Source organism: Actinia tenebrosa, unplaced genomic scaffold, assembly GCF_029948245.1.
Source record: "Actinia tenebrosa isolate PJP-AT-01 unplaced genomic scaffold, QUT_ActTen_1.0 PGA_scaffold0__85_contigs__length_37466705, whole genome shotgun sequence".
Taxonomy (NCBI): Eukaryota; Metazoa; Cnidaria; class Anthozoa; order Actiniaria; family Actiniidae; genus Actinia; species Actinia tenebrosa.
Genome location: NW_028292569.1, coordinates 34,381,484 through 34,397,586, shown reverse-complemented (window position 1 = coordinate 34,397,586; position 16,103 = coordinate 34,381,484). Strand labels below are relative to the sequence as shown.

Here is a 16,103-nt window from a genome sequence, read left to right as displayed (position 1 = left end):
AAAAGTAGGCTGTCACTTTTCCATTATCCATTAGAAAGCGGAGTCTTTGTTCTTGTAACATACAGGACCAGCATTTTCTACGGGATTTTTTTTCTTCTATTCTTGTTATTCATGGTGCACTGTTGCAGTAGTTTTTTCAGTGGAATAGGAGCGCTAGGAAAAACACCTTGTCCCAAAAACAACTACACGGTATCTGCTTTGAGGAATACTACAAGGATTACGAGGCAATTTGTTTTAGGACGGTAATAAACAATAGGAAAAAATAGATGTGGGAAGTTTAGCAAGCTGGATCGAAAACGACAAAAACATATTCCACTTAATTCTCTTCTTTCTGATCTGATCTGGTCTATAAACTAACTACCCCTTACACTAACTACTGATTATGTTTTTATCATTTTAAAAACTTCATATATTTCCTTACTTTGACAAAAGGGTTTTTTTCTTTCTCTTTTATGATGTGATTTTCTGAAATACTTTTTCATTTGTTTGACTTTTTTACTCACTGTCATTAGCTAGACACTAAACTTCATGGGTGATGGCAGGATGTTTGAAACAAAATGTTTTCGGCGCAAAATTTAATCTTATTTGTGTCCTATAAGGATGGATGGGAGAAATGTCAAGGATGCGTGGTTCTTGTCGTAAAAGTTTGTTAATCGAATTTAAAGAGCGTTACCATTATCTAAACAAATGATGACAGAGAAATATGTTCACCGACATTGAAGTCATTCAAGCTACCAAAGGGAATTCCAAACGGCTCCTCTTTCGCAATAGAAAAAAACCCGAGAAGAAAAACATTACGAAGAAATATGTTTATTTAGATGATACAGAGTCATTGAAGGCTGGAAATGGGATTCATTCATTTGATTGATACCAACCAATCAAATACTCTCTGTTTGATAGCACATGACAGGCAGTGTTTGTGTGTCATTGTAGGCTGTTATCAATCGGAGATTCATTCAGCTGATTGATACCAAGCAATCCTGAAATACTCTCTGTTTGATAGCACATGACGGGCAGTGTTTGTTTGTCATTGAAGGCTGGTAATGAGATTCATTCAGCTGATTGATACCAAGCAATCAAATCACTCTGTTAACACATTACAGGCAGTGAAGCAGTAGAATACACTCTGATTGATAGCACAAGACAAGCAGTGTTTGCCTTTCATTGTAGGCTGGTCATTTGATTTATTCAGCTGGCTCATATCAATTCAGTGTTTGACTGCACCATTAGGAGCAGATAATGAGATTCAACTGAGACTTTCTCAGTTGATTGAAACCCCCGGCAGTACACAAGACCATGGTCTATTTTAGTTAATTTCTGTTTATTTTGTGTTTTAGTGAGCTTGAACATGGCGATATCTCAGGCGGAGTGGTATGGAGTCACATCAGCGTTTGTGGTCATGATAATGACTAATCTTGTTGGGAATGCTTTAGTTATTCTTACTGTTATAAAGACCCGTTCTATGAGAACACCGATGAACTATCTGCTGGTGAACCTTGCTGTTGCTGACATGACAGTAGCTATCTTTATCGCACCAAGGTGAGTAACACACACAACACCCCCTCCCCAGGTGGTCAGGTAGGGACGTACCTGTGTATGTTCCTCACAGGAGAGGTATTCCCTGGGTTGGTGCTCTGACATCTATTTGTTTTTGTTGCCAGATATATTTTAAGTCACGCCTACACCCACCCTGGTGGTCAGGTGGGAACGTACCTGTGTAAGTTCCTCACAGGAGAGGTCTTCACCTGGGTTGGTGCTCTGACATCTGTGTGCACTCTCGTTGCGATTGCAATTGAACGGTATTTTGCAGTGATGAAACCGTACAGCAATAAAGGACGATTCACGATGAAAAAATTCAAAATCACTGCTGTTTCTTGCTGGACCTTTGCCATTCTGTGGAACGTCCCTCTCTTCGTTTTCTCGTACTTTGACGACAAAAGCAAGTTTTGCAACTTTTCCTGGCCTTTCAATGACTTTCCAAAGTACCACAGTACCATCAATGCTTTCGTTTATGGAGCGATACCCATCGGGACCATGGTGTGCCTATACTCGAGAGTAACCTACAGGCTTTGGTTCAGGCAAAACGACCACACTTCAGCAGCTACTCGACAAGGAACAATCAAAGCACGAAAACGAGTAACCAAGATGGTTCTGACAGTGTCAATCATCTTCTGTATCACGTGGATACCTAACATTGTAACTTATCCTGTCTCTGCTTACAGCAAAGAAGCACTGTACGACGCTGTACACATCGTGTCAATCGTTTGCGTGACCTTCAATTCCAGTATCAACCCTATCGTCTACAGCCTGCAATCCCGTCAGTTTCGCAAGAACATATGGAGCGTTGTAAACTGTTGCTGCAGCAAGCTAGATGCCGATGCAGATACTTCCGACTACAGCATGGGTAACATGCAAAGTGGGAATAGATCTGAGGTCACAGATACCTCCATCTGTACTCGTATATGACTAGTATATACTACACAAGGGATGCGGCAAGCAAGATGGTGCTCAGGGATTTATGGCAAGATAAGAGGTTAAGCAAAATATAACGGATTTGAGCAAAACGATATTTTGCGATATTAACATATTTAAAAAATCTAAAACTTTATAGCTTAACTTAAAGGCGCAACAGATAGCTTCTGTATATAAAACTCAGTATTAAAGCTTAATAATTTCAACTTTAATATAGTTGAAAAACAAATGATAGTAAAGATTCAAGAGAGGTTTCAATGAAACTCTGCATGTACAGGGAACAAAAATTACCCCCCCCCCCCCCCATGTCATAAATGAACTGAAGCAAAAACATGTTGGACTTTGAATGAAACATGTCTATATATCTTCTTTGAGAGAATGCAAAACATACATTTTGGACTTTGAATGAAACATTTCTTCCTTGAGAGAATGCAAATCTACCTGCAAAGCTGCCACACCACAGATAACCGCTGTCTCCAATTTACTGCAGACTCTTAGACAGCTAGCGCGGCGACTGATTTTTGCAGTTGGGGTGTGTGAGAGTGTTAAAAATAAACTATTGCAAAGAATTAGCCTGCACACCGATTATTGAGGGCCGCTACCGCAGGCTAGCAAATAATTACTTAAATATGGCGTTTTGTTTGCTTAACGATTTACGAGCTTTTAATAAAATGTACTTTCTCACCTCCAGTGACATCATCAGGGCATCATTTTATTGTAGCCGTAAGATTACGTTTCGTTAAAATTCGTTTAAAGGGTGACATAGGTTTTACGTTTTTCAAAAATTAATTTTTTTATACAACTGAATAATCGAATCTAATCCTAAAGCAAAAACATATATTTTATCAAACCCTGAAACAACCTTTGGGTGATCTAAGTCAGGGCACAGCTAACTTACAGATCACGATCTGAAACTACCTCTGGGCTGATCAAAGTACAGATCAACTTACAGATCGGACACTGAAACAACTCCTACATGGGCTGATCTAAGTTATGGCATGGTCAACCTATCTATAGATCGACTGAATAAATTGGAATTTAGCGCGTTGGGTTTTATGAAGAAGGGAATAACAAAACTGAAGAACTGGAATGAAACCCTTCGAATCCAGGATGAGACCGAACAAAACATCATGGCAAATATATTTTATATACTTAAGCCATAAAATTACATTTTCTATCTGGTATACTTCGACACGCCTCTCTCTCCCTCCTCTCCATGCACTAAGAAAAAACAGAAAGACGTTATCGGAGTCTTAAGTTCTTGACAATTGACGCTAATGTAAACACGCAACGTTTGATTAAAAAAGGAAATTCGCAACATAGAAAAACATTACTTCATAAAGACCTCCTGAATAAACAATAAGCTAAAACTACATTAAATTGATTTACCGCTTACAACTCAGTTTAGAAAAGCAATTTTCTTAATTATTATCCAAGTTAGTCTCTACTAGCAACAACCCCTTTTTTATTTTGAAATGAAAATTTTTTTCTTGAGGTTTTTCAACTCTCGCGGCAAAATGTAAAGTAACGTTTGAAATTTTTGATGTTCTTAGGAATAGCGAAAGGTAATTTTGATTCCTTAAGGTGATTGCCTACTTTTGGGACAAAAATTAAACATTTTTTAAAACTTCGATTTTCCGAATTGAAATTTAATGCTGATTTTAAATCTGGAAAGAAAAATTGGGTGTCCCGAGCTTATTTTTGAGATAATTAGCATTTAATGGAAGCTTACGCGCGAGCTTTTGGAGCAAAAATTGAGCCACCAGAAGTGATTAGAAAAAATTAAGATTCATAAGATAATAGTTATTTGCAGACTCTATGATTGCACGAATGAAGGCTAGTAAATCATTCTACAATAATACGTGGATATTTTCGAAAAAAGACAAAAAGATACATTGATTTGTCATATTTTGTAGTTTTGGTGCTCTTAAAAAATCTCATAAAGTCGAACAAAAATCCCTACAAAAATATATATTCATGTGTTAGAAAAAATAATTCTTTCTAAAATGTTGATATAACCTAGATTTTTAGGAGTTTTTCGAATAAGCTATTAAAAAATAGAGAGTCCCGTGCAAAATTTAAGGGTTTTGCACTGTTGAAGCTCAAAACGCGTATGGTTCTTCAAAATCTTGTAGATTTTTCAGCAGTTTTTGAGCGCGCGCACATCGTGAGCTCAAATCGAACGTGCAAAAGTAGGCAGTCACCTTAACTACGATAGAGAGGTTTGAAAATGTTTTAATCAAAATAACTAAATTATCAATTAATTGTTCTTCAATTAATGTTTTCACAGTTGCTTTTATACAAACATTAATTTTGCTAACTGGTTTATAAAAGTAGAGCAAAGTTTAACACTCTACTCACTTCAACGAAGAGACCAGACAAGATGGTGTCTTTCCGCACCTCAACGATTTTACTTGCCGTTTTCAGTTTCTTGGCTTGTGTTCACCTTAACAAATGTAAGTGAATCCTTGTACTGCTATTATTATATTATCTAATGATGAATAAGTATAGGTAATCGTATGGTTCCTCGTAAAATTAAGGATTAATTTTACTTGTGTTTTCAAAGTTTTGAAATCGCCCGAGTTGGGACTAAAATGATTGTGCTGAATTTCCAGCGATGTTCAAAGGCACATGGCAGTTGGTGAAGTTGTACACATTTGGAACTACTTGAGTAGCGTTTCCGAAGCCCATTTACTTTAAACATTTATCCAGACACCTGTACTCTTTCTAGTGCTCTCATTTTCGCTTAAACTTTTAAGTTTTCTTGTGGTTTCTTCGTCTGCCAATGCAAAACGGGAAGCCATTTTGGAGAAGAAAAGTTTGCAGTTTAAGACCGTTGCTAGACAACTGAACTACCAATAATTTTCTAGTAATTCGGCCCCGAATTCCGGAAAAAAAGCCCTCCTTCATTAGCCAGTCAGCATCACGTAATTTTGCCCTGTATAGCGGATAACAACTAGAATTTGGACAGAAACGATTTTTTCTTCACCAAATCTAATTTGAAGTTTCTTAAGTTTCTCTTCCTTTTTAAGTATTATTTTCATTTCTCATCTTTTAATTCTTGCAAATTCTGGTATTTGTTGTTTCTTATTAACTCTGTATTTTCTTTTTTGCGTCTTCAGCCTTACTGCCAATCCGCCTGGTGAACGGAACAAGACCAAACGAAGGTCGCGTGGAAGTGTACTACAATGGGACATGGGGAACCATCTGTGATGATAGCTGGGGTCTTATAGATGCCAATGTGGTGTGCCGCCAACTCGGTCTACCCCCTGCCATATCTGCACCGGGTCGTGCGCAATTTGGACAAGGATATGGCCCCATTCTGATGGACGATGTCAACTGTAATGGATTGGAAAGTGCTTTGGAACGCTGTCCATTTAGTGGATGGGGTAACCATAACTGTGGCCACCGTGAAGATGCTGGTGTTGTTTGCGGTGGAAATACGCCTGCTCCAACTACCTTCCGGCCAATAGTAACAACGTCTTCTCCATGTAATTATCAATTCAAATATTAATTTTGTATCAGTTTAAATAACCCTTTTCAATTCAATTTCTTTTCTGTCTTAAACGTTTAGTCGTACCTGTTCGCCTGGTGAATGGAAGGAATCCAAGGGAAGGTCGCGTGGAGGTCTACCATAATGGGCGATGGGGAACCGTCTGTGATGATGGATGGGGTCTGCAGGATGCCAATGTAGTGTGCCGTCAGCTCGGTCTACCTCCTGCATCATCAGCACCATGCTGTGGTAGATTTGGTCAAGGAAGTGGTTCCATCCTGATGGATGATGTGAACTGTAATGGATGGGAAAGATCTTTGGGACAATGTTCTTTCAATGGATGGGGTAACCACAACTGTGGGCACAGTGAAGATGCTGCTGTAATTTGCGGTGGAAATACTTCTTTACCAACTACCTTCCGGCCAATAGTAACAACGTCTTCTCCATGTAATTATCATTTTGAATATTCATTTTGTATCACGTTAAATTCCCTTCTTCAATTTACTTTCTTGCTTAAACGTTTAGTCGTACCTGTCCGCCTGGTGAACGGAACAAGACCAAACGAAGGTCGCGTGGAAGTGTACTACAATGGGACATGGGGAACCATCTGTGATGATAGCTGGGGTCTTATGGATGCCAATGTGGTGTGCCGTCAACTCGGACTACCTCCTGCCATATCTGCACCGGGTCGTGCGCAATTTGGACAAGGATATGGCCCCATTCTGATGGATGACGTCAACTGTAATGGATTGGAAAGTGCTTTGGAACGCTGTCCATTTAGTGGATGGGGTAACCATAACTGTGGCCACCGTGAAGATGCTGGTGTTGTTTGCGGTGGAAATACGCCTGCTCCAACTACCTTCCGGCCAATAGTAACAACGTCTTCTCCATGTAATTATCAATTCAATTATTAATTTTGTATCAGTTTAAATAACCCTTTTCAATTCAATTTCTTTTCTGTCTTAAACGTTTAGTCATACCTGTTCGCCTGGTGAATGGAAGGAATCCAAGGGAAGGTCGCGTGGAGGTCTACTATAATGGGCGATGGGGAACCGTCTGTGATGATGGATGGGGTCTGCAGGATGCCAATGTAGTGTGCCGTCAGCTCGGTCTACCTCCTGCATCATCAGCACCATGCTGCGGTAGATTTGGTCAAGGAAGTGGTTCCATCCTGATGGATGATGTGAACTGTAATGGATGGGAAAGATCTTTGGGACAATGTTCTTTCAATGGATGGGGTAACCATAACTGTGGGCACAGTGAAGATGCTGCTGTAGTTTGCGGTGGAAACGCGCCTGTACCAACCACTTTCCGGCCAATAGTAACAACGTCTTCTCTAGGTAATCAACTTTTTGAATATTCATTTTGTATCACTTTAAATCTCCTTCTTCAATTGATTTTCTGTCTTAAACGTTTAGTCGTACCTGTTCGCCTGGTGAATGGAAGAAATCCAAGGGAAGGTCGTGTGGAAGTGTACTACAATGGGACATGGGGAACCGTCTGCGATGATGGATGGGGTCTGCAGGATGCCAATGTGGTGTGCCGTCAGCTCGGCTTACCTCCAGCATCATCAGCACCATGCTGCGGTAGATTTGGTCAAGGAAGTGGTTCCATCCTGATGGATGATGTGAACTGTAATGGATGGGAAAGATCTTTGGGACAATGTTCTTTCAATGGATGGGGTAACCACAACTGTGGTCACAGTGAAGATGCTGCAGTAGTATGCGGTGGAAATACTTCTGTATCAACTACCTACCGGCCAATAGTAACAACGTCTTCTCCATGTAATTATCATTTTAAATATTTTTTATCAGTTTAAATAGCCCTTTTCAATTCAATTGATTTTCTGTCTTAAACGTTTAGTCGTACCTGTTCGCCTGGTGAATGGAAGAAATCCAAGGGAAGGTCGCGTGGAAGTATACTACAATGGTACATGGGGAACCGTTTGTGATGATGGATGGGGTCTTCAGGATGCCAATGTGGTGTGCCGTCAGCTTGGCTTACCTCCAGCATCATCAGCACCATGCTGCGGTAGATTTGGTCAAGGAAGTGGTTCCATCTTGATGGATGATGTGAACTGTAATGGATGGGAAAGATCTTTGGGACAATGTTCTTTCAATGGATGGGGTAACCACAACTGTGGGCACAGTGAAGATGCTGCAGTAGTATGCGGTGGAAATACTTCTGTATCAACTACCTACCGGCCAATAGTAACAACGTCTTCAACATGTAATTATCATCTTGAATATTCATTTTGTATCACTTTAAATCTCCTTCTTCAATTTATTTTCTGTCTTAAACGTTTAGTCGTACCTGTTCGCCTGGTGAATGGAACAAATCCAAGGGAAGGTCGCGTGGAGGTCTACCATAATGGGCGATGGGGAACCGTTTGTGATGATGGATGGGGTCTGCAGGATGCCAATGTAGTGTGTCGTCAGCTCGGTCTACCTCCTGCATCATCAGCACCATGCTGCGGTAGATTTGGTCAGGGAAGTGGTTCCATCCTGATGGATGATGTGAACTGTAATGGATGGGAAAGATCTTTGGGACAATGTTCTTTCAATGGATGGGGTAACCATAACTGTAGGCACAGTGAAGATGCTGCTGTAGTTTGCGGTGGAAATACTTCTGTATCAACTACCTACCGGCCAATAGTAACAACGTCTTCTCCATGTAATTATCATCTTGAATATTCATTTTGTATTAGTTTAAATAGCTCTTTTCAATTCAATTGATTTTCTGTCTTAAACGTTTAGTCGTACCTGTCCGCCTGGTGAATGGAAGAAATCCAAGGGAAGGTCGCGTGGAGGTGTACTACAATGGGACATGGGGAACCGTTTGTGATGATGGATGGGGTCTGCAGGATGCCAATGTGGTGTGCCGTCAGCTTGGCTTACCTCCTGCATCATCAGCACCATGCTGCGGTAGATTTGGTCAAGGAAATGGCCCTATCCTGATTGCCAATGTGAATTGTAATGGATGGGAAAACTCTTTGGGAATGTGTTCTTTTTCATGGATGGGATATCAATTACTGTGGGCACAATGAAGATGCTGGTGTAGTCTGCGGTGGAAACGCGCCTGTACCAACCACTTTCCGGCCAATAGTAACAACGTCTTCTCCATGTAATTATCATCTTGAATATTCATTTTGTATCACTTTAAATCTCCTTCTTCAATTTATTTTCTGTCTTAAACGTTTAGTCGTACCTGTTCGCCTGGTGAATGGAACAAATCCAAGGGAAGGTCGCGTGGAGGTCTACCATAATGGGCGATGGGGAACCGTTTGTGATGATGGATGGGGTCTGCAGGATGCCAATGTAGTGTGCCGTCAGCTCGGTCTACCTCCTGCATCATCAGCACCATGCTGCGGTAGATTTGGTCAAGGAAGTGGTTCCATCCTGATGGATGATGTGAACTGTAATGGATGGGAAAGATCTTTGGGACAATGTTCTTTCAATGGATGGGGTAACCACAACTGTAGGCACAGTGAAGATGCTGCTGTAGTTTGCGGTGGAAATACTTCTGTATCAACTACCTACCGGCCAATAGTAACAACGTCTTCTCCATGTAATTATCATTTTAAATATTAATTTTTTATCAGTTTAAATAGCCCTTTTCAATTCAATTGATTTTCTGTCTTAAACGTTTAGTCGTACCTGTCCGCCTGGTGAATGGAAGAAATCCAAGGGAAGGTCGCGTGGAAGTATACTACAATGGGACATGGGGAACCGTCTGCGATGATGGATGGGGTCTGCAGGATGCCAATGTGGTGTGCCGTCAGCTCGGCTTACCTCCAGCATCATCAGCACCATGCTGCGGTAGATTTGGTCAAGGAAATGGTCCTATTCTGATTGCCGATGTCCATTGTAATGGATGGGAAAGCTCTTTGGGACAGTGTTATTATCAAGGATGGGGTATCAATTACTGTTGGCACAATGAAGATGCTGGTGTAGTCTGCGGTGGAAACGCGTCTGTAGCAACCACTTTCCGGCCAATAGTAACAACGTCTTCTCCAGGTAATCATCTTTTTTTACGTCTTACATTTTGTATCAGAGATTATTACATTCCAAAACTCTTTTTAGCAGTATTACATATATTTTAACCCAACTAAAACAACTTTTTCTTTTGTACATTATAGCCCTTGTCCGACTGGTGAACGGCACAAGTCCAAACGAAGGTCGCGTTGAAGTGTTCCATAATGGGCGTTGGGGAACTGTCTGTGATGATGGATGGAATATAACAGCAGCTAATGTGGTGTGCCGTCAACTAGGATTACCTCCTGCGTCTTCAGCACCAGGCAACGCAAGATTTGGACAAGGATGGGGTCCCATTTACATGGATGATGTTCGCTGCTATGGATGGGAAAGATCTTTGGCACAGTGTTATTTCCGTGGGTGGGGTAACCACAACTGTGGCCACGGTGAAGATGCTGGTGTGGTTTGCGGTAGCGCCCCGACCACTGATCCTTGCGATTAAACGCTTTAAAATGCTCAATGTTAGAGAAACTTATATAACTAAAGAGATAACCATTATGGAACAATACTAGTTTGTAGTAATTGAATAAATGTTTCTTCAGAAGAAAATTCAAAGTTTCCACGACTGCATGTGTTTATTGACTTATTATTACCCCTATCCATTCTTCTTAATATTGCTGTTCCTATCTAATTGATAGAACATGACGGGCAGTGTTTGCCTGTCATTGTAGGCTGGTAATGAGATTTGAGAATCACCAACCCTACCATACACACACACCGTCCCCACGATACCACGCAACAAGTGAATCGAAAATAACCTGCGTTATCGAAGTGTTACCACTCCATATGTTACAACCAATCACAGGCCTATCAATGTATTCCAGCCAAAAATATATCTGTGAGATTTTATCGTGCTTCAAAAAAATCATATATCAAAATAAAGTTTTAAACTCAGTTTTCAGAATTTTTAGATCCAATCTGTGATCCTCATTTAAGAATTGGGTGGTAGACCAACCCATCACAGCCCATGCACTTTGACAAAGAATAAAGAAAAGTGCAAGCGGAGGATCATTTAGAAGGAAAGGTCGAATTGGATAAGAAAAATTCCTCGCGCAAAAGTAAGTGGTTTAGGCTCCTCCGCAGGCATCTCCTTGGACCTTTTTGCTCCTTGGGCTTCCTGCGACTTCCTTCTCTCGTTCCTAGTTCTTCTCTGCCATAAAATGTAATACAGGGATCCCAACAGAGAATATAGAATATATGAAGTAGTATAGCCTGCGGAGGAGGCTATAAGTGGTTATGTTACACAGGACGTATTGTATAAGAAAAGTCGTTACTGCGATGCGTAAATTCACGAGTGATAAATACTTCTACTAGGGTGTTAATTAAATGAGATAGCATCTGCAATCAAAGCTATTAATCTTAATCGATCTTTCCGAATAATGGTATCATTTTAAATCAATCCGGTCAGTCAGGATTTTCCTTCCACGTTACATCGTTTCAAGTTACAAATTGAAAGAAAACTTTCTGCAAAACAGCGAGAAAAAAGGCGGAAGAAAGAAATTGAGGAAAAGAACGTTTCTTTAAGTAAATCTGAGTTATAAAGTTTCAACGTTTCTTGAGGCAGGAGCAGGGATTTCCTCGTCCAAAGGAGACCGCTTTTTGCGTCTGTTCTGTTTTGATATAACTACTGCCAGCAATTCTTTGATCTCATCGAATTGCGCATTAAACTGAGAACTAATCGTCAACTGCTGTTCTTCTAGTCTTTTGATATCACTGAGAAGCTGCTCCACTTCGGACGTTGACGCATTGTTTCTGCCGTTTTTGTTCATTTTTGGAACTTTTAATATTTCATGTACTTCGTCCAAACCTTCTTTGATTTGGTGCGTCATACGCTTTAAGTCACCCTCCTCGTCATCCACTATATCATCATCGTAGTACAATTCATCTGGGCAGCATCTGGTATGAATAAAATTAGCAAAGTTTCTTCTTTTCGTGACAGACAGACTATTTTCTAAGTTGGTTATAGTGTTCGCCTGTTGCATGACTGAATTAGCCTTGACGTTGTCGTAAACCCGTTGAAAGGTATCTGACATCAAGGCAATAAACAGATTCAGGCATGTAATCGCTGACAATGCAATGTAAGTTCCGCAAAGGATCTTCGACATGATTGGCTCCGCCTCCGACAAGCCATCGTAATTGTATTCGTCAACTACAGTCATTCGAAACATGCTGTAAAGTAGGTCAGATACTTCTGAGTAACCACTGACGCTGTGGTTTGAAAACACCATCCAGAATGACGCAGCGTAGGGGACGTAAAAAATAATGAAAAGAAATCCAAATTTCAAGACATCAAAGATAAGATGACCACACATGACCACGAAAGGTCCTAACGACGTAAAAGCACGAAAGATTTTCAGTAGCCTTATCCATAGGCATATAACAGTTGCCGACATCACATTCGTATGTATTTTACTCATGGCTCTATAATCTGTAAAAATTGCTACAAAATGAGTGATCATCGAGGCTAGTATCAGAAAATACGAAATCCAATCAAAAATATTCCAGGCGTCTTTAAAGTATGTTGGTTCCTGATGACGTAGAATGTCAATCTCTTGCATCAGGTACAACCTCTCCCCAGGCCACCTCGGGTGGCAGTACTCCAGATCTTTGTAAAGCTCTGCTTCGCGCCACCTTTTCCATCGACGGTGTTCCTTCTTCGAAAAGTAATATTCGAATAGTTCACGGCGTATTTCATTAAGCGTCATTAGGATAGCCACAGAACCAATAACTATTCGCCACCAGCTTTTGCTTATTTGAGTGTAATAATCGTATTTACCATAACCTACGGTTGTCACTCCAAAAATAGTCCACAATATTACGAAGACCACGCCCGCTAGAGATTGCAACCAGGCTCCTCGTTTTCCAAAATGCTCCCATTTGACCTTGATTAATCGTTGGAAGACTGGGTGCATTATGAGATCAAACTGTTTGTGGAGAACCACTACTTCCATGGCCGTTTGAGGCCAACCGCAGCTGAGGCATTTAGGTATTGCGGGCTCAAGGTAGTTAAGATGGAAGAATTGTTTTCGGTTGGCTCTGTCTTTTGAATAGAACTGATCTAAAGCTTCTTTGGCCTATCAAATAAAGAAATATAAAAAAGTTTATGAAGCGTCTAGATATTTGCGGGGATACAGATATGATGAAGTTCTATACAATACAATACAATACAATACAATACAATACAATTTTATTTGGCACCTTATACTAATAGTACATGAGTGTTTGATTCCAAATATATTATAGGTATATATATATACTATGTATTAGGTAATTTTCTTAATTCATTTTCACGTATCAGCATACATTGATGAATGTATGCTGATATGGCTCTTTGTAGAGACGCTGATTTTGAATTGATTAAGAACATAAAACGACTGTCAGCGCTCATATTGTTGAAATTAATGCTGGTGTTTTTTTCTATGAACTCTCTTAAGTCGTTTCTATGAGAGTCATATAGTGGACACCAAACTAGAAAGTGTTTTTCGTTTTCTATTCCCGACTTACACACTGGGCAAATCCTTTCATCGTAAATGAGATAAGGCCTCTTATACCTCCCCGTTTCTACTTCAAGCTTATGGTTACTAATTCTTAATTTTGTAAGCGCCACTCTGTGCTTAATATTGGTGACTTGACTTAAATATTCTTCAAAGTTATAATCCGTTTTGAACTGACGAAAGACTCTGAGTTTATTTTTATGTCTGTCGTCTTTTCTTTCATCATTGTGGAGATTACTCCATAAAATTTGCCTCTCAATGTCATATATTCTTTGGGTTATTATTTTTCCATATTCATACCATCTTGGAGAAAGTTCCTTTTGTTTCATCCAAATTATCCCCAATCCGAGTTGTTCTAAAGTAGTTTTAATTTTTATGCTCCAAAAGGCTTTTTTAGTTTCATTTTTAATATCTTGGTAGACTTCGGCTGAAAGTTTTTTTGGGTGTAGTTCCGACTTTATAATTTTATGCCAGAATTTAAAGCTTCTACTGCATGCTTTGCATTTTAGCGGAAACCTTCCTAACTCAGCTCTGCATGCAAGGTTACTAGCATTCTTTGTCACCTTGAGGAGCATTTTGCAAAATTTCAAATGAACAAGTTCCATGGGCTCTTGGTCTTTGGTGCTTAATGTTTCGATACCCCATATCTCACTTGCGTATAGAAGTATTGGTGTAACAAGCGAGTCAAACAGTTTTATAGTTAATTTGATATTGGATATGAAAAATTCACCCATTTGTTTTTTCATCTGAAATAGTGCCTTTAATGCAGCTTTTTTTAATTCTTGTTTTGCAAACGTAAAGTTTCCAAAGGTTGTAAAATTTAATCCTAAATATTTATATGATTTAACGTTTTCTAGTTTAGATTTGTTCAAATAGAATTGGAAGTTATTCATTGTCTTCCCTGTATTATTGAAAACCATCACTTTTGTCTTTGTTATATTAACTGTTAAGCCTGATTGTTCACAAAATGCCTCTAGCTTGTCGAGATATTTCTGAAGCCCTTTAGCAGATTTAGAGAACAGAACCAGGTCATCTGCATATAAAAGTTATTTTAAAATTAATAAAGTTTTCGTTGTATATATGCTGCTTAACACAAGATAGCAAGATACATAGTGAATGTGTTGATACCAATTTAAATTTTTCATAAAAATAAAAATAAAATAAAATAAATTAAAATAAAATAAAATGAAATAATAATAACAATAATAATAATAATAATAATAATAATAATGAGTATATGTAATAATAATAATATAACGTTTAATAAGCATTCAAAAAATCTCAATGCATTTACAATAATTAGTATCAACTATATACTTTTTATGACCAAGAATATAGCTAACTAACAATCCTTTTGGACAAGTATTAAATGTATTTTGAGATTTTTTTAAAAAAGTTTGATTGAATCTAAATTTTTAATAGAGATTAGGCCAGTGCTCAGTGTTTGCACGCGTACGTGAGGGAATTCGATCCGCAGGGATAACCTTCCTTAGCAGGCCAACCAAATCACTAAATACTCACTTGCATCTGCCTCTCCATATATTAATAGCTACTCAAGCCTCTCAAATAAATTAAGGATATCTTCCACCAATGTTCTACGCCCACACTTCCTATCCTAAGGTTATCCCTAGTTTATTATTCTTACCTCTCTCTATAAGAAACCTCGCCACATCTACCTCCCACTGTCGAGATGCCTCATGCATGATTGTCTGTCCATGTCGATCTGTCGTGTTGATATCCGCCCCTGTCTTGATCAGTGTGTCAACAAACTCCAAATCTATCACTTCATTCTCATTTATATTTGCAGACAGCTTAGAAAAGTAAAGTATAAGTGCTCTGCTCGATGAGTTTATTGAGCGTCCGGCTTGTCTTTGTCCATCGCTTTTCTTTCCTCCTCTTTCTCTTCTTTTCCCAACGATAGTCTCATCTACAAGCTCTTCTAAATCACTCAATTGCGCCGCGTTCATTCGGTGGTAGTTCAATTTATTTGGTATTCCCAGTTTAGACATCCCTCCTCGAGCTCTTTGCGAACCTAATGGCTGGTTTCCTTTATTTGGCATTGTTTTTTCATCGAGTGCTTTTAGTTTCCATCGCGTGAATCCGAGCTTAACACGGCCAGCAGCTTCAAACGATGATATTCCTCTAGCTTTTCGGCTATGGCTACTTCTATGTCTTGGTCTTAGTGGTATGCCATTCGCTTCGACGCCGGGCGTCTTTTCAAATTCATCATCGCCTTCAGATTCGTGGTTTTTCCTTGAAGCTGGCACATGAACGGGTGCTATTTTATTCTTGTGAATTCTACCGTTCGGTATCATCTTTAAATCTGAATAATGCGATTCGTTGAACTCAGCATTTATGAGGCTGGTTTACTGAATTATCTAGAATCCTTCGAAGCTTTTATCTCCTAGTGTGTTTAAAGTGCGACCACAAACGGTAATTTTCAGGGCAAGAATTCTCCACGGCCAGTTTAGGCCATGGTATCTGAGAAGTCTTTCAATAATCTTTTTATAATTCCAACCATACCGACGTTCATATAGAACACAGTACATAGTTTACACCGCAACCAAGTAACCATGCTGATAAACACAAGCAGAAAGTCTTACAATAGGG

At 39.5% G+C, this 16,103-nt stretch overlaps 3 protein-coding genes across 3 annotated transcripts; 2 read left to right on the top strand and 1 right to left on the bottom strand.

The window, feature by feature from the left end:
• Positions 1-1,347: 1,347 nt before the first annotated feature.
• On the top strand, positions 1,348-2,734 carry LOC116292250 (neuropeptide FF receptor 2-like). Its single transcript, XM_031699530.2, has 2 exons — positions 1,348-1,539; positions 1,662-2,734. The coding sequence occupies exons 1-2, from the start codon at positions 1,349-1,351 to the stop codon at positions 2,464-2,466; spliced, it is 996 nt and encodes a 331-aa protein (XP_031555390.1). The 5' UTR covers position 1,348; the 3' UTR covers positions 2,467-2,734.
• A 2,079-nt stretch (positions 2,735-4,813) lies between these two features.
• LOC116292171 (scavenger receptor cysteine-rich domain-containing protein DMBT1) lies at positions 4,814-10,557 on the top strand. The gene is given in 13 exon segments (XM_089025063.1): positions 4,814-4,928; positions 5,595-5,963; positions 6,047-6,412; positions 6,491-6,856; positions 6,940-7,305; positions 7,384-7,749; positions 7,829-8,194; positions 8,273-8,638; positions 8,722-8,942; positions 8,944-9,088; positions 9,167-9,532; positions 9,616-9,981; positions 10,104-10,557. Coding segments are annotated over 13 exon segments (4,074 nt in total). The 5' UTR covers positions 4,814-4,855; the 3' UTR covers positions 10,442-10,557.
• On the bottom strand, positions 10,556-16,072 carry LOC116292158 (uncharacterized). The gene is made up of 3 exons (XM_089026490.1): positions 15,139-16,072; positions 14,417-14,526; positions 10,556-13,073 (listed from the first exon to the last, which is right to left on the bottom strand). Exons 1-3 carry the CDS (start codon positions 15,806-15,808, stop codon positions 11,535-11,537), a joined length of 2,319 nt encoding a protein of 772 aa, XP_088882616.1. The 5' UTR covers positions 15,809-16,072; the 3' UTR covers positions 10,556-11,534.
• Between the last annotated feature and the right edge of the window lie 31 nt (positions 16,073-16,103).